This window comes from Auxenochlorella protothecoides (genome assembly GCF_000733215.1).
Source record: "Auxenochlorella protothecoides strain 0710 unplaced genomic scaffold scaffold89, whole genome shotgun sequence".
Lineage (NCBI taxonomy): Eukaryota > Viridiplantae > Chlorophyta > Trebouxiophyceae > Chlorellales > Chlorellaceae > Auxenochlorella > Auxenochlorella protothecoides.
The window spans coordinates 113,866-129,767 of record NW_011934129.1 but is presented as its reverse complement, the minus strand read 5'-3'; the positions used below and the strand labels follow the sequence as shown (position 1 = coordinate 129,767).

General features: G+C 63.3%; 5 protein-coding genes across 5 annotated transcripts in view; 2 read left to right on the top strand and 3 right to left on the bottom strand.

Moving 5' to 3' along the window:
• The window catches only part of F751_6447 (LAG1 longevity assurance-like protein 2), a gene marked incomplete at both ends in the record, with an annotated part of 4,241 nt that extends 3,688 nt beyond the window's left edge, over positions 1-553 (top strand). Inside the window, 3 exons of the mRNA XM_011397502.1 lie at positions 20-111; positions 343-400; positions 467-553. Of these exons, the coding sequence (XP_011395804.1) occupies positions 20-111; positions 343-400; positions 467-553 (237 nt within the window). The remainder of the gene's footprint in view (positions 1-19; positions 112-342; positions 401-466) is intronic.
• A 500-nt stretch (positions 554-1,053) lies between these two features.
• Positions 1,054-3,632, bottom strand: F751_6446 (hypothetical protein; the record flags this gene model as incomplete). Its single annotated transcript, XM_011397501.1, has 3 exons — positions 1,054-1,665; positions 1,986-2,939; positions 3,165-3,632. The coding sequence occupies 3 exons, from the start codon at positions 3,630-3,632 to the stop codon at positions 1,054-1,056; spliced, it is 2,034 nt and encodes a 677-aa protein (XP_011395803.1).
• A 564-nt stretch (positions 3,633-4,196) lies between these two features.
• Positions 4,197-5,109, bottom strand: F751_6445 (Peroxisomal membrane protein 13; the record flags this gene model as incomplete). The annotated part of the gene is made up of 3 exons (XM_011397500.1): positions 4,197-4,531; positions 4,777-4,892; positions 5,075-5,109. 3 exons carry the CDS (start codon positions 5,107-5,109, stop codon positions 4,197-4,199), a joined length of 486 nt encoding a protein of 161 aa, XP_011395802.1.
• Positions 5,110-6,077: 968 nt separating this feature from the next.
• F751_6444 (Pantothenate kinase 2) lies at positions 6,078-12,574 on the top strand (the record flags this gene model as incomplete). The annotated part of the gene is made up of 21 exons (XM_011397499.1): positions 6,078-6,153; positions 6,301-6,381; positions 6,530-6,595; positions 6,790-6,935; positions 7,112-7,199; positions 7,342-7,401; positions 7,496-7,582; positions 7,769-7,875; positions 8,049-8,156; positions 8,397-8,491; positions 8,698-8,905; positions 9,129-9,292; positions 9,511-9,700; positions 9,923-10,046; positions 10,193-10,349; positions 10,558-10,663; positions 10,847-10,936; positions 11,133-11,250; positions 11,469-11,584; positions 11,719-12,101; positions 12,289-12,574. 21 exons carry the CDS (start codon positions 6,078-6,080, stop codon positions 12,572-12,574), a joined length of 2,856 nt encoding a protein of 951 aa, XP_011395801.1.
• Positions 12,575-12,881: 307 nt separating this feature from the next.
• F751_6443 (Exportin-T) overlaps positions 12,882-15,902 on the bottom strand; it is a gene marked incomplete at both ends in the record, with an annotated part of 5,962 nt that continues 2,941 nt past the window's right edge. Inside the window, 7 exons of the mRNA XM_011397498.1 lie at positions 12,882-13,013; positions 13,403-13,414; positions 13,541-13,621; positions 13,995-14,234; positions 14,570-14,814; positions 15,006-15,174; positions 15,572-15,874. Coding sequence (XP_011395800.1) covers positions 12,882-13,013; positions 13,403-13,414; positions 13,541-13,621; positions 13,995-14,234; positions 14,570-14,814; positions 15,006-15,174; positions 15,572-15,874 — 1,182 coding nt within the window. The remainder of the gene's footprint in view (positions 13,014-13,402; positions 13,415-13,540; positions 13,622-13,994; positions 14,235-14,569; positions 14,815-15,005; positions 15,175-15,571; positions 15,875-15,902) is intronic.

The window sequence follows — 15,902 nt, the reverse complement described above, 5'->3', positions numbered from 1 at the left end:
ATTTCTCCCATCTCTGCAGCACTATGGAAGGGTGTTTGACGTCAACATCGAGCCGCACTATTCCATCCTCAACGGGTTCCTCATCTTCCTCCTGGTCCTCCACATGTACTGGTGAGCATGAGGCGGGGCATATGGCCGAGTGGATGAAGTGTCTGGGGATTGGCAGGATCCAGCACGGGAGTTGTCACCTGCGATTGCTGCAGCCGATGGGGACTCTGCCTTGAATCGTGCTGCTTTGAAGCGCGGGCCTGGACCCCCCCCCCCCCCTACCTTTCTCTCTGTCCTTGCCTCCAATAAACACACACACACACACCATCCCCGCAACACAATTCATTATGCCAGGTCGTACCTCATCGTGCGCATCATCGTGGGGCAGCTACGGCATGGGGAGATCCAGGACGTGCGCGAGGAGGAGGAGGCGGCTGCGGCGGGGCGGCCGGCGGCGGCTCACACCCGGCATGCGGAGGAGGTCGCCGCAAAGCTGGTAGACCAGACGCTGGCAGGCAGCCGAGGGAACGAGCCCAACGTCACATCCATCCCTGGCAGCACGTAAAAGATGGAGCGGCGGAACACCTGCTCAATTATCGCGGCAGCCCTGCCGCCAGGACCCGCCCTCTGCCCCTGCCGGCTGCTGCTCTGGAGGCCCCTCCTGGGCAAGGAGAGCCCCATGCTTGGTCGACACCGAGTTTTCCTCTGTATGCTCACATTGAACAGCAAGCATCCGGTGCAGTGCACGCAAGAGTTATTTAGGGCGGGCGGAGGGAGGAGGCGTCTCCAACCTGTTGAGCGACAGGGATCCCGCTTCACAATTTGCAGGGTCTGCGGCACTGCTGTGTCATTGGATTGAGGTGGGCACGTGGCAGTCCGGCATGCGGGGTATTAGTCCCAAGCAAAGCCAGTCCCCAACTTGGCAGGACCGCCGCGGGCTGCCCAACAAGGCTCTCCCATGTTACATTGCCTCTATATGATGACCGCCTGCCGATTCCTGCCTTTACAGCAGATTGCAGTGGTGACAGTGGCCTGCCCACCCGCACAGCCCCCACCCTCCCTGCATCAGTGGTCGTGGTAGTCGGCCCCCGACCCCCAGTGCACCGCGTCCAGCACGCGCCTCCAGCGGTAGCTGCCCTGCAGCTGCCCACGCAGGGGCCAGAGCAGGGCATCCAGCAGAGTGGCCAGGCCCAGGGCGAGGTAGTGCCGCGCCCAACTCAGCACCTCCCAGGGCCCCAGCTGGCGCACGACGCGCAGGATGGTGCCGGGGTCGCGCAGGGCCATGCCCGCCATGGTCGCCGACAGCGGCAGGAAGAGCAGCGTGTCCTGGAGGAAGGGGCGCAGCGCCCAGGGCCCCAGCCACTGCAGCACACCAAAGGCGCAGCGCAGCAGGCGATTGACGTGGTCCGGGGGCAGCCAGCCGGGGCCCCGAAGGGGCGCGCCGGGACGCGACCCCGGCCGCGCCAGCTGGCCGATGCGGGGGGCCATGGCCCCCTGGAACAACCAGGCGCTGGATAGGGTGGGGGAGGAGGGCTGCAGCCAGCCCAGCGCGCCGCGGGAGAGGCTATCGCTGCGCACCGCCTGCTCCACGCCCTGGGTCAGGCGAGGCAGGTGGCGCAGCATGCTGCCGAAGCCACCGAAGGAGAGGGGCGACTGGGACGCCGCCGCGTCTCCCACCTGGGCAGAGTGCGAGGGAGTGTGTTTTTTTGTTTGGTGAGGGGGTGGGGGATCAGTTTCTGCCTTTGAATGGGGTTGGGGATGGGAGGTGTTCTCCGTGGACATCCATACATATATATTCATGTATGCATGTGTACAGCATGCAAGGCCCCGCAGAGCGGCGGTTACGAGCGTCAGCTGCTCCAGGAAGTCGTGCACCAGGAAGGCGTGCTCCCGGCTCGCAGACCTTCAGCAGGGCCATCGAACGATAACGGGCAGCAAGGTGCCACTCGCGATACCTACAACCCTTTTTACATCCAGTATCTCACTCCCCCCCCCACCTGGAGGATACGGTCGAAGCCTGGCTTGAGGGGGCTGGCGTCGGGGTAGCAGGGGAATGCGGCGAGGAGGAGGCGCTTGAAGCGCAGCTCCTCCAGCGCCACGCCCTGGTAGGCAGGGATGCCGTCCAGGTAGCGGTCCAGCATGGCCTCAAAGCTGGGGCGGTCGGGGTGCGCGTCCAGGTAGGCAAAGGCGTAGAGCGTACGGCCGCCGTCGCGCGCGGGGAAGGCCTCCCAGAACAGCTGCATGTCGTCCGCGGCGTCGCCCAGCGTGGCCAGCAGGTCCCCCGCAACGTTGGCGGCGGGGGGCACGCCATCCACGCAGCCGCCCACCACCATGACCACGCGGTCGGGGCGCGCGCCGCGGCGCAGCTGCGCCACGATGGGGCTCCAGTGCCCCATCGTGTCTATGAGGAGCGACGCGGCCACGGGGCGGGGTGGGGAGCTGCCGGGGGCGCCGGCGGCGGGAGCGGGTGGGCGCCGGACCGATGTCTGGACGGCGTCCGATGGGCGCCCATCTGACGCCGTCTGCGCGCCGCTCGGGGCGCCCCGGCCGTGGTCGCTGCCCGGGTCCCCGCCCCCACTGCTCGCGGCCACAGTCCCACTCCGCGTCGCCGCAGTCTCCAGCACCACTGCGTTGGGGTGCACGACTGCGCCACGCACGGTGGCCCCCTCCAGCACGACGCCGCCCGCCGCCTCGAAGCGGCGCCGCGCGCGGTCCACGGCCGTGGCGGGGCAGACGCCGACGTTGAGCACATCGCGCACCTCGATGGGCGCCGCGCCGTGCAGCGCCACGCGCGTCGGGTTGAACTCCGACGCGATGGCCTCCTCCAGCTCCTTCCGTGTCAGAACCCCTGTGCCCACCAGCGTCGCGACCTCCGCGCGGCTGATGTTCCACTCCTGCGTCCGGCCCTGGACGCGGCCGCGCTCCACCACCGCCACCCGCAGGCCCCGCAGCTGGGGGTTGAGGGGGGAGGTGGGGCGAGGGGGGCTGTGGACGATGGTCCTTCACAGGGCGCATAAGGCGCGCAGAGCCCCAAGAGCATGGCCGGGGTCCCAGCACCAGCGTGGCGTGTGGTAGGCGATGGATTGAGTGGGACCCCCTGCGCTGCCTGGCAGGCACGCCTGGCAGACGAGCCCCCTCCCCCACCCTCAGAAAAGAAAAGTCCACAACACATGTACCTGCAGGGCGGTTGCCAGGAAGATGCCGAGGGTGCCCCCCGCCACCGCCACGTCGTAGTCCACGGGGGCGCGATACTGCATCTGCGTGGTCCTGACGACGGTGGGCGCCCTGGGCTTGGGGCCCCGCCGCCGCATTGCCTTCCAGAAGGCCTCCTGGGTGGCCAGGTACTTGGATGGGTCTCCGCCGCCGGGGACCTCCAGCCCGGGCTCGGACAGCACGCGCTGCAGGGCGGGGGAGTGGCGCGAGCTGCGTGCAGGCCTTGGGGTGGGTGGGGACCGGACGCTGCCGGCCGCTCCCTCGTCCTGGCCCCCCAACGCCGCAGGCGGGCGGTGGTGATGGCATTTACTCCGCATTATATATGGTCTGGGATTCGAGGCGAGGTGAGGCACTGGGCTGGTGCCGCAGAGTGGGAAGGCGTGGCTGGGTGGTCGCTTGGGCAGCCCATGACGGCAAGTCATGGGGGACATGGCTGTTGGGCCCCTGATCACAGCATGCCTGGTCGGAGATGGTTCTATCACTGCACCGGAGCCCTGATCTGTGCCAAACGCACACCATCCTTTGAGTCTCGAGGTGCGGGCGCCTGCTCCTCAGAAACCCCACTTTGCAACTTCCGCACGGAATCCGGATTTGCGTCTGCCAGCCGAGAGGTGTGGGTGGGCTGAGATCAGAATAACGTCCATCTCGGGAGTCCCAGAACTGGCCCATTTGAAGCGAGTTTGATTCAACACATATTCGCACATATGGTAGACAAGCAAGAGATACCCTCTGGTCCCTCCTTTCTGACAGTTGACCATCTGTTCAAGTGTGCATGGCACCTGTCCTCCAGTCCCTCGACAGACGCTTTGCAAACCCACTGATGCTCATTCAGATTGCGCAGCCTTGAGATTGCTACAGGATGCAAGTCCACAATGCCACTTGCAGGCACAACTACTTTAATCTCCTGAACATGTAGCCAAAAGGCACCGGACACAAACCGGCTGCAGATGGTGAAGCAGGTGCGAATCGAATGGGGGGCATCAACGCACCCCACCTCAGTCCTGCTTCTTCCACACGCTGTCCCAGGGAGCGCCGCCTGCTGCAGAGGCGGCGGCGGGCAGGGGCTTGGGCGCAGCCGGTGCCCCGAGCGGCAGCGGCGGCTGGCCCGGCCCCGACGCAGCCACCAGGGCCTGGCCCGCCTTCTTGGCGCGCCGTACGCCCAGGATGCGGAGGATGAAGCGCGCCAGCTCGCCGTACAGCGACCCCGCGCGGTCCAGCAGCTGGAGCAGGGCCGAGACGAAGAAGTGGACGGCGTGCGCGTTCTCGTCCACGAGGAAGGAGAGGCGGCCGAAGAAGTGCATGAGGCCCCCCCCAGCCCCGCCAGCATGGCCTGCCAGCCGGAGGGGGGCTGGGGCGGGGCGTGCGGGTTGTTGGGGTCCACAGGGCCGCCGCCCAGCAGGCCCGGCTGGCCGTACATGCCGCCGCCCTGGCCATACATGCCGCCGCCATACATGCCGCCGCCCGCACCGTACATGCCGCCGCCCGCGCCGTACATGCCGGCGCCGGCGGGCCGGCCGTACATGCTGCCGGCGCCATAGGAGCTGCCATACATGCCGCCTGAGCCGTAGGAGCCACCGTAGGAGCCCATGCCCGCCCCGCCGTAGGGCGAGGCGCCATACATGCCGCCTGTCGTGCTGTAGGCGCCGCCGCTGCCGTACATGCCGCCGGAATTGACGCCACCGTAGGCAGGTCTGAGGGAGGGAGATTGGTATGTATGTTTGTCAGAGGGGTTGTCCTCGCTTCGTCACCCTGCGAGCACAGCCATGCCCGCTTGGACCATGTCAGTACGATACATACCGTGGCCAATCAGTAAGCATGCATCTAGGAGAGTGGTACCCGAACAACAACTAATCCGTGGGGCTCGATCACTCACCGGCTGTACATGCTCCCACTGCCATACCCTGTCATGGCATTGCCTGGAGCGCCATAGCTGGTGGACACGGGTCCCGAGGACGGGGCTTCCCAAGGTCGGGCGGGAGGGGCGCCCACGCCGGGGAGTGTGCTGCTGCCCGGAGCTGCAGTAGACACCTCCCCGGAAGCGGAGACGACCGTGGTCTCAGCGCCGAGGGGCTTGTCCCAAGGCTTGGGAGCCCCGCCCTCAGCCGAGGTCACGCCAGCCTTTCGCTCCCACGGTTTCGGTGGAGGTGGTCGCACTGAGGCAGGAGTAGACGGAAGGGGTGGTGACAAAAGAGTATGAATTTCGACGCCGCACGTGGATGAGCTACACCCAGGTCGTCGTAGACCGACTCCTTGCCTGTCATTGTGGCTCCGCTGGTAACGCCACTGCCTCCCGAACAGCCTCAGGGCTCGAGCGAAGCGGGAACAAGCTTTTGGGGTTCAAATTATCTTGTTTACTTCCTCTTGGAGGCAGTTGTGTGAGGAAGAGGCTGGGGCGCAACCCTTACCCGTCGAGGGTGACAGGGTCCCGGAAAGCAGGCCCGGCTGAGATATTTCTCCAAGTGCGCGATGAGCAAATGTATTGGGATCCCAGTGGGTGTTCTTAACCCAGGGAATGGTCCTGTGAAGGTGATCAATCTCTGCCGTGGAAAGGAATTATGAACACTCCCGGACACAGAATGTCCGACGTGGACTCCACTTCTACGCAAGCGCACCATGCCGGGGAAACCGGTTTGGGTGGATCCACGACCGTAAGAAATCTATCACGAACGCCCATTAAATTGTCGATTAATTATTTGTCTTCCGTGTCAGCGAGGCCACGCCCTGCGGATGGCCACGAGCTCAACATAGCTGCCGGGCACATAACCACCGTGATCCTACCAGCAATCTTCCACACTATCGTGGGAATCTCGGGACCGAGTGGTGCTATGTCCCTGCAGTCTGCGCTTGTGGAGGAAGGGCATGAGGCCCAGGTTGGCATGAAGACTGCCTCCCCTTCCACCCTGGACCTCACGGATGCTTGCATCAGCCAGGAAGCGCCCAGCGCTGAGTCAGGTGTGCTGCGAATTAATATCCTTCAGCCTGCGGACGAGGCTGCCAGGCACATGCGCAATGCATGCTGCCTGCGCCTTGACCTTGGATCCCTGCTGCTGGAGTACCCATCCGTGCCTCCTTCCCACCTGGGAACCCATACCATATCAGGGACCCAAAGGCGACGGGACGCTCCCCTGATCCTCCTGCCTCATCAGAATGAGTATGTGGGCCACATTGCGCTGGACATAGGTAGGGCCCCTGCGATTTTGACTCATCATTGTGTATTTCAAGGGTTTCTTCTTGCAGGTGCATGGCCTTGCTAGCTGGTGTGCCACTCCAAGAGGGTATTCGGCAGGCCAGTCGAATAAACCTCGATCCTGCGGTGCTCTGATCGCAGGCGGCTCCCTCATCAAGCTTGTCTACTTCACCAAAGGGAGCTCAGACGCCAGCAGTAGCGCTGGGGGTGAGAACCATGATTGGATGCATTCCAGGCGACATGGACACAGATGTGGGATGGTGTTATGCAATTTGCACGCTGAGTCGGCAACTGCGCCCTCGGCATGGCAGGAGTCGAGGGATATGCAGCAACTGGCTGCATTTCCTGCCTTCTTCTGATCCTGGTGGCCTATAACACAGCCTGCTCAATCCCCACCCCAGGCAAGCTGCACTTCGTAAAATTTGAAAGCTCAAAGATTGAGGAGTGCATGGACTTCATGGAGGCCAAACGCCTGCACCGCTCCAATGGCGGCAATGAGCCCATGAGGGTGAAGGCCACAGGAGGGGGGGCCTTCAAGTATGCAGAGGTAGAGTGTTCATTCAGAGGGTGCATTGAGGATGGAGCAAACCTGGATCCTGGAAGTTGAGGCTGCTGGCTTCTGGTTGGGCATGCATGGACTATCAACCCTAATAGATTCCCAGCATGTGATGCTTATGCGTGGCAGCACCTTCTCAGATACCTCCAGCTATTCTTCTCCTACAGAGATTCAAGGAGCGACTGGGTTTGATCCTGGAGCGAGAAGACGAGATGAGCTGCCTGGTGGAGGGCTGCAACTTTCTACTGAAAGCAGGTGACACAGCTCGCTGTTGAGCCTCAAGTCTGCATGCATCGGTACATGGGGTTCGAGAGGACATGCCATTGATTATTCTGCAGCCTATGAGTATGCCCCATCGGTGCCAAGACCGTTCCGAGCTCTCCACTCCACTCCGCAGTCCGGCACGAGGCTTTCATGTACGAAAACCAGCAGATGATCTTTGAGGAGACCGGCCCAGGTGATGAGTACGGGTCAATGGGTTGGGTGCCGCCTTGGCCATGCTTGCATGTGCACTGCAGTTTTCGACACAGAACTCACACAACGTGCCGCAGACCTGTATCCCTACCTCCTCGTCAACATCGGGAGTGGCGTGAGCATGGTCAAAGTGGATGGCGAGGGCAAGTACACCCGAGTGTCAGGTGAGCACAGGCGCTCAAGGTGCTGCTGAGGGCGGCTTCAGCGGCTGCTTGCAGTTTCATTATGTTGAGAGGGAAGGATATTCCAGCACCAGCGAATGCCTGCACATGCTGCGTCCCAGGTGCGCATCTCCCTCCAGCTGCCCACCTTTGCGGGTCCCCCATTGCTTGTCCCCGACCCCTGCCCAGGGACAAACGTCGGGGGAGGTACCTTCTGGGGCCTGTGCCGGTTGCTGACTGGGGTCAACAATTTCGACGACATCCTCACCCTTTCCAGCCAGGGCGACAACTCCAATGTGAGGACTGTGATCGATGCTGCTGAGCCAGCCATTGCACAGGGTGCTGGGGGCCTGTTGCCTGCCATCCAAGGTGTTTGGCCCCCCTCAGGCCCAAGGTGGGGTAGTCATGCCCAAACCAGCGTGGGAACAATCAGCACGACCCACCCCTCCGGCTCGAAACACTGCGACAGGTGGACATGCTTGTGGGCGACATCTACGGGGGGCGGGACTACACTGGCATCGGCCTGTCGGCCAACACGATTGCATCGTCCTTTGGCAAAGTCATCAACACCAGCATGGTGAGTGGGGGTTCCTGCTTTCTTCTGCTGCGGGCTGCAGGACCACCGCTGCTCGTGTACTCTGCTGAGCTTGCAAGAGCAGGAAGCTTCACGTCCGTGACTTTGTGCTGGTTCCCTCCCTAGCTATGTGCTGGTGTGCTCTGCCTGAATGACTGAGGTGGGCACCCCTAGATGGCCTGTCATGCACCTGCATTAGTGACCCAGCCGTTTCCGTCCTCTGTGCTGCCCTTTTGCTTGCAGGAGCCATCCGACTATAACCCAGCAGACATAGCCATGTCCCTGTGTCGCATGATCTCCTACAACATAGGGCAGCTGGCTTATCTGAACGCCAAGCGGTGCGTCACACTGGGTGGGTGGGGTAATACACTCTAGAGGATGCAAGGCTTCATGTGTCTTGCCGGCAGCTGGCGTGCCTTTGTCTAGGTTCACCTCCACTCTTTCCTCACTCGAATACCACTCTATACGTTCACTGCATGTCACCAGCGACTGCCCAAGCCGCTTTCCCTCACTCTCTCCCTCTCCTCCACCCCGCCCCACCCAGGTACAACCTGCCGCGCATCTATTTTGGCGGCTTCTTCATCCGGGGCCACCCCTACACGATGGACACAATCTCCTTTGCCATCCAGTTCTGGTCCAAGGGCGAGATGAGCGCCAAGTTCCTGCGTCACGAGGGCTTCCTGGGGGCCGTGGGCGCATACCTGAAGGTCCCCAGCCTGCAGATTTTCGACGGCTCCGCCAGCGCGAGCGAGGTGAGGAAAGGGTGGGAGTGAGAGGGGGGTTGGGAGTTTGACAGTGTGGTACAGGGGCTCATCCTGGCTGGCCGTGGAATTTGCACTCTTGGGATGCTCTTGCCATGCCCCATTGCCATGTGCACACACAGGCACACCCTACGTCGTCTCTTGTGGCTGTGTGTGGGTCGGTGATTCCACCTTTCAACCTCCAGAATCCGCACTCATGTGCCCGCCCATGCAGGCCCAGGCCTGCTTCGTTGAGAGATTCACGGTGGGTGCGCCCGTCACGGGCGGCGAGGTTCGAGGTCCGGCCATCGGCAGCCTATCTGACAAGGTCACATGGGTGGAGAAGTTCATTGCGGCCGCACAGCCCATCACGGAAACCGCCAAAACAGAGCATGAGCAGTGAGGCGGCGGGGGAGGGGGAGTGGGGGGACGAGGGATTCCTGCCGGCGAGCCGGGCACAAAATGGGGAACCCTTTGCGGCCGAGGGGTGGAGGGGGACTGGAGGTTGTTTGCGCTGACATCATGGCTCACAGTGCGCATGCATCTCCATTGCAAGCAGCCAGGTGTGCTCCCTCCCGCCATCAACTGAGTACAACCTCTCAATGTCTCTCTTCCAGGGCCCTCCAACAGCCTCGCCTGTATCGCTCCGGCCGTTCTTCCAACAAGCTGCTGTCACGGGAGAGTCCCCAAAACAGCGAGGCACTGCTGTCGCGGCTGGGGAGCCAGCCCCACATCAGCCTGAATGTGGGCGTGCTGCAGTACACCCCCTCCTCCCAGCCTTTCCCCCTGCTGGACCCCCGGATCAAGGTGAATGGGTGGGTCACCCGGGGGGGGTTACCGGGCTGTGGCTGAGTGGCAGCTCGACATTGCCCTTCTCAGCCTGCGTGCAACTCACTGCTGGTCAGGACTTCTCCAGACCTGGCCCAGCATCCTGAGCATGAGCTCGTGAACTCAAGATGAGGAATGCCCTTGCCCTGGACAGACTTCCTTTCATGCAGCCAAGTCCTCCTCTGTCCCTCCCCGCTGCAGTATGATCCCAGCACCACAGACATCAACAATGACCCTGAGGAAATGTCGTACTGGATCGAGGTCCTGATGCAGGGCATCCCCACCGTCGTCGAGAAGGCTGCCGCCAGCGAGGGCAACACCTCAGGTGGGTGGTGGGGTGGTGACCGTGGACACCTACTACGGAATCTACATGTGCGACCCTGGTCAGGCCTACAGATGGGCTGGCAGGTCCCGGCCACAAAAACAACGGCGGTCCCGGAGCAACCCTTCCCATCCACGCCTCTAACCCAGACTCGCTGCGAAGGGCTTCGACCTTTGGACGGGTGCTGGACATGCACCTCCGGCGGCTGAGCGCCGAGCCGGGGGCATACGGCCAACTGGGACTGGCCGACCTGTTTGAGCTGCGGGAGGAGTGCCTGCGAGAGTTTGGGTTCGAGGACGTCTACAGGTGTGCGGGCAGGGTTGCGGCGACTTTTTGCCTGGGGGTGGGGTTTGAGGAAATGTGGGTTTGGGAGATGTCTTGGGGGCGAGGGGGGCAACATTTTGATGGATATCATATAGCGTCAGCGCTTAAAGTGTAATCCACGCATGTAGTGTCTTGCCGAGGCGCAACCAAGTCCCACTCCAAACACGACCTCATGAACTCTGGCCAACAGGATGGATAAGGAGCGGGAGAATGCTGCAGCCCTGGAGGCCCTGCCAGACCTCCTGGATGAGGTGGACAAGCTGGACGGCCCTGAGCGACTCCTGGCCCTGATTCAGGTGGGTAGCAGGGTGTCGAGGATGCTGAGGGTGAGGAGCTTTCTCATCAGGGCGCTTCCTTGGTATGACGCATTGCAGGGATGTTTTTATGTCATGCTCTGTCCACAATCATCTCATCTTCATGGTGAAGATGCGAGCATGCATGCGGCCCTCACACAAACTCGTTCGCTCCACCCCTCCCAGGGATCCCTGGCGGCCAACATCTTTGACTGGGGAGCCAAGGCCTGCGTCGACCTGTACCAGAATGCCACGATCCTGGAGATGTACCGACAGGTCAGAGGCTTGGGTCCATCGGAATCGAAAGCATGCATTGAGCTGTGATGGTGTGTATGGAAGTGCATGCAAGACGATGTCATGCATCGGGACTACAACACAGAGTCATGCCGTCGATGCCCGGCTCTGACTGGCACGGCAGCCCTCTGGGGGCCGTTGCCCATCGATCTTCTTCACGCCCCATCTGCCCTTCCAGGCCCGCACTAAGCTGAGTCAGCGGCCGTGGCACGTGGACAACTATGACGCCTTTGCTGCCGCCTGGTTCAGCACCAGCGCGGCCTCCGACGTCGGAGACGGCCACCGGGGGGGAGCCGGTGAGCTGGGGTGCGGCAAGGGCCTGGTGTGGTTCTTACCTGGCTGCATCAAGGTCAGATGAAGCAGGCCTCGTCAGGGGTGGGTCTACTGGAGTACACAAAGCACTGTCATCATCGAAACATGGCGCTCCCGCGCATGCAGGAGCAGCAGCAAGAAGGCATCTGTGCCACCACCACTTCCCCTCCTCAACCTTTGCACCCCATTGCCACACCTGCAGCCCCCAAGAGCTCACCCCCTTTCAAGCGTGTGCTGATGTTTGTGGACAACGCTGGCGCCGACATCGTCCTCGGCATGATTCCCCTGGCACGGGAGTTCCTGCGTCTGGGCGCAGAGGTGGGGAGCATCCCCGGCGGTGCCAGGGGTGCACCGTGCATTCGCGACACGAGCAACGTGTGTCATGCCCCAGGTTTCACTTTCTCACGCGCACGACGATCTCGCTTCTCCCTCACTTTCCCCCCCGCTGCCAGGTCATCATGGTGGCCAATGCGCTGCCTGCCATCAACGACATCACTGCCGCAGAGCTGAGGGGCGTGGTGGCCCGGGCTGCCGAGACCTGCCCCATCATTCGGGCGGCCAGGGACGCCGCGGTGTCCACCCTGGCGGCCGCCGGCGGCCACATCCCACCCGTCGCCGGCGCCCTCCCGGAGTCCTCCATGGCGCAGGAGCTGCCGGTGGCCAGGGGCCAGTCGGGGCACGCCACCGTGGCGCGGCCCGTGGTCCGTACCAACCCTAGCCCGCGCCGGCTGCTGCCTCACGCCACGGATTTTGAGGACCAGCCGGAGACCCCCACAACTGCGGCGCGCAAGGGCATGTTTGGGGAGTCATACCCTTCCCTGTGGAAGGATCCGCGGTGGGTGATGGCCGTGTCGATGTGCTCTTCCTTAACTGCTCGCTGGGGCCGCGTTTGGTAGAGAAGGAGGGGACAGAGGACACCGTTGGTGACTGATCCTGCGACCCGCGCCACATGGTGAGCACCGTCTCTCGCTGATCGTCCAACATCCCCAAACCCTTCGCCTCTTCCCTCCCCCCCTTTCCAGGTTGTACATCGTGAGCAGCGGGCATGGCTCGCCCTGCCTGGATCTGCGCCGCGTGTCGGCCGAAGTGGCCGAGGCGGCGGTGGGCGCAGACCTGGTGGTGATCGAGGGCATGGGGAGGGCGCTGCACACCAACTACCACACCCGCTTCCGCTGCGCCGCCCTGAAGCTGGCCATGCTCAAAAACGCTCACCTCGCGGAGCGGCTGTTCGGCGGGAAGGTGTACGACTGCATCTGCCGCTACGACCCGGCGCCCGTTCAGAGCTACCTGGACGACGCCCCGGCCTGATGCAGCTGGTGGATGGGTGCGTCGAGCGTCGTCATCAGTCCGGCCGTGCCGGGCTGACATCACGCGGCCCCCGAGCCTTCGTCTGCGCATTTGCAGGCGGGGTGCTCGGCGCACTGCAGGGAGCTCCTCCCATATTTTGGAGGCACCCAAGGCACTACGTATGGGGCCTCGGTGGTGTTGGGAGTGCATTGCGCAGTGTACATTGCAACTGACAGCACGGTGACGAAAGAGGCACTCAGCAAACAGAGTAGACCAAAGTGGGAAGCAGCGTGTGGGTCCAGTGCCAGACTTGCACCATCCATGCCGCTCAGTCCAGCTTGGCGGCCGCAGGCCGGGGCTGCTGCTGCAGCGCCTGCCTCAGGAAATCGCGTAGGACCTTATGGTCGCCGTCGGCGATGAGCTGCAGGAGCTGGGTGGAAGCCGCCGCCGGCCAGCCCAGCTGGTTTGGAAGGACCGAACTGCGGTGTGTGTGGGGGATGATGAAGGTATTGCTCCCATATGATGATCGAATGAAAGTGCTGTGGGCTGCAGCATGCTGCAGAATGGACCCAGGCGCGCTGCAGCGGGCACTGAGGTCGGGGGCGGTCTGGCTCCTGGAGAACATGGCGAGCGGCACTCGGAGGCCAGACCGTGAACATCCTTCACTGTCCAACCCAGGAAAACACTCCTGCTATCCAGCCCATGCCTGAGGAGGTGCCGGGCTAGTTCCTCCCGCGCGTGCTCGTCCACCAGTCGCAGACCTGCCGCCGCCTCGGCCAGCAGTCCGATGGAGGATGCGTCTCCAGGGTCAAGTCGAGACTGCCCCCCAAGCATGCACCGCAGGCATACCTCCCCAGCAAACTGCAGAGCAGGGTGTAGAGAAAGGGGGGCCTGGGTGCAAGCTTGGAACCAGGAAGGAGTGCAGCGGGTCAGTCTAGAGGCACGCAGTGCGAGCCAGGTCTGTCCACGCTCAGGCCCGTGCCTCACCTTCTCGACGGCAAAGGTGGTGATGGCGGCGCCAGACTCCTTGCTGGGCTCCATCCAGACGCTCAGCAGGCGATGCAGGGTCTGCGAGGGTGTGGTAGTTTCTGCATGAGAATAAAGCCAGACTCAGGCTCACAGCAACAACAGGTGCCCATCTCTGCGGGGGTCAAGGTGCACAGGACGCTGCACAGCTGGCAACGACAGGCTCCTTCCCGGCTTGCCTGTATGCAGGTCTTCCTGACGGTGACGTCCGTGTGGCCTCCACCAGCCTGCAAGGTTTTTAAAGGGGGTCCGTTGCATGTGCCGATATCTATCGGAGGATTCCAACTTTATTTGAAGCCCATGGAACTTTGGCAACTCAGGCCCCACAGTCCAGGGGAAGGTTGCCCATGGTGCATCGCCAGCTTTCCCACGCTTTCCTCCCATCCCCAACAACACCCCTCCTCGTCCACCTCACCTGAAGGAGGGGCCCCAGCGCGCCGTCCAGTGTGGCAGACCCAGCCGCGAGCAGCTGGTCCGCCAGGCCCATCGTGGCGACGCAGAGCAGGCAGGCGAAGAAGGCGCGCTGCAGCTCCTCCTTTTCCCGGGCCGTCTCGGCAGACGCGGCGGGGGGCGAGCCGGGGACAGCCGCACCAGACCAGTCCCAGTCGGGCCCCAGCACGGCATGCACACAAGAAAGCAGGACCGGCAGGATGTCCTGGAAAGAATGTAGTGGGGTTGGAGGGATGGGTGGGGGGGGTGGGGACGCTGATCGGAGAGCATTCAAGGGATGGCTAGGAGTGCAAGCGGGGCCACATCATGGGGAGCATGCAGGCCAACATCAAGGTCATTCCCTGCACCACTTCCTCCCCACCCTCCTCGCATCATCAGGAGCTGCTGGCCGCGGAATGGCAGCTGCATCCAGCCACCCCACAGCCCACCCAGCCACAGCCTGTGCGCCATACCCCAGGCCAGGCCTCCGCACAAATCCCCCCCCCTCGGGGAAATGCAGTCCTCCCCACACAAAATACGAAAGGCACCAGCCGCGCTCACCCGAATCAGGGGCGCCATGCCGTCCCGGAACCGCGACATCAGCTGGTTCAGGAGGATCAGGGCGTCGGCCAGCTCGCAGGCGTCAGCTCCCTCGCGCACCAACGCCTGCAGCACCTCGGGCATGAAGGGCAGGGAGGCGGGCCCCAGCGTCTCCACCATGCGGTGGAGAAAGGAAAGCAGCCGCGCGCGCAGCGCGCGGTGACCGGGCAGCCGGCGCGGCACCTGGATGGCGCAGCGCAGAGCCCCTGTGCGAGTGGGAGGGCGGGGTGTGAGGAGGGCTGAGATGGGCCCGGATGAATAGGATTGGTGGGGCTAGGGACGGCGTTCCCAAGCCGAGTGAAGGGGCCCTGCCAGGGTATCCTTGTCAGGGCGCATGGACATAACAGCCCTGCGCAACCCCGTCTACTTCCCTTCCCACCCCCCCTTTGGCACTCACGCGTGAACTCAGCACCCAGGGCGGGGCGCAGCTCGGTGCAGAGGCGCAAGGAGAATCCCTTGGCCACGCGGGTGATGCCCTCCAGCGCCTGCTGCACCATGAGCGCTGGTGGCACCAGGGCAGCTGAGCCGTTGCTCGGGCCCGGGCCCTCCCCCAGCGCCTCCTCGATCTGTGGGTTTGAACAGGGGTAATGATGAGACGCTTATACAAAGGAAAAAGGAAAATAAGAAGTATTAGACTGCCGCTCTAACCAACTGAGCTATGGGGCCGGAAACATTGTGCCTGGCCCCAAACGGGCTCGAACCGTTGACCTGCAGCTGACAAACTCGCGCCGCATCTCGTGCGGCTTGATGGAAATTCCAGATTTTCGCGGGTACAGGTTGTGAAGCGAACGTGGGGGTGGGTCCCCTCCCGGCAAAACCCCCGCTGACAAGGAGGAGTCCATGAAGGACCAACTCCCCCCCAAACCGGCATCTAAGCCTCAGACTGAACCACAGTCCTCTTTTCCCTTCCACAAACTACACCCTCCCTCCCCAAAGCAGAAACCCAAAATATACAGATCTCACCTGCCGCGTGAGGGGCTGCAGCACGGCGGCCAGCCAGGCGGCCTCCACCCCCGCCTCCATCTCCTCCTGGCCCAGGAGCAGCCCAGCCGCCTCAAAGGCGTACAGCCTGTCGTCCACGGCGGTGAGCGCGGCGCCGCCCGGCCCCCTCCCCGGCGCGGCTTTCGGCCCCGGCAGCTCCGCCGCGGGCGAGGCTGCGATGGCCGCCAGGTGCGGCGCCAGCGCGGCCAGCACACCCTGCGCCGCGCCGCGCAGCGGCCCGCGCAGCGCCTTTGTCAGCCGGCACAGCAGGTAGGCGGCCCGGCGCTGCACGCCGGGGTCGGCGTGGCCCAGC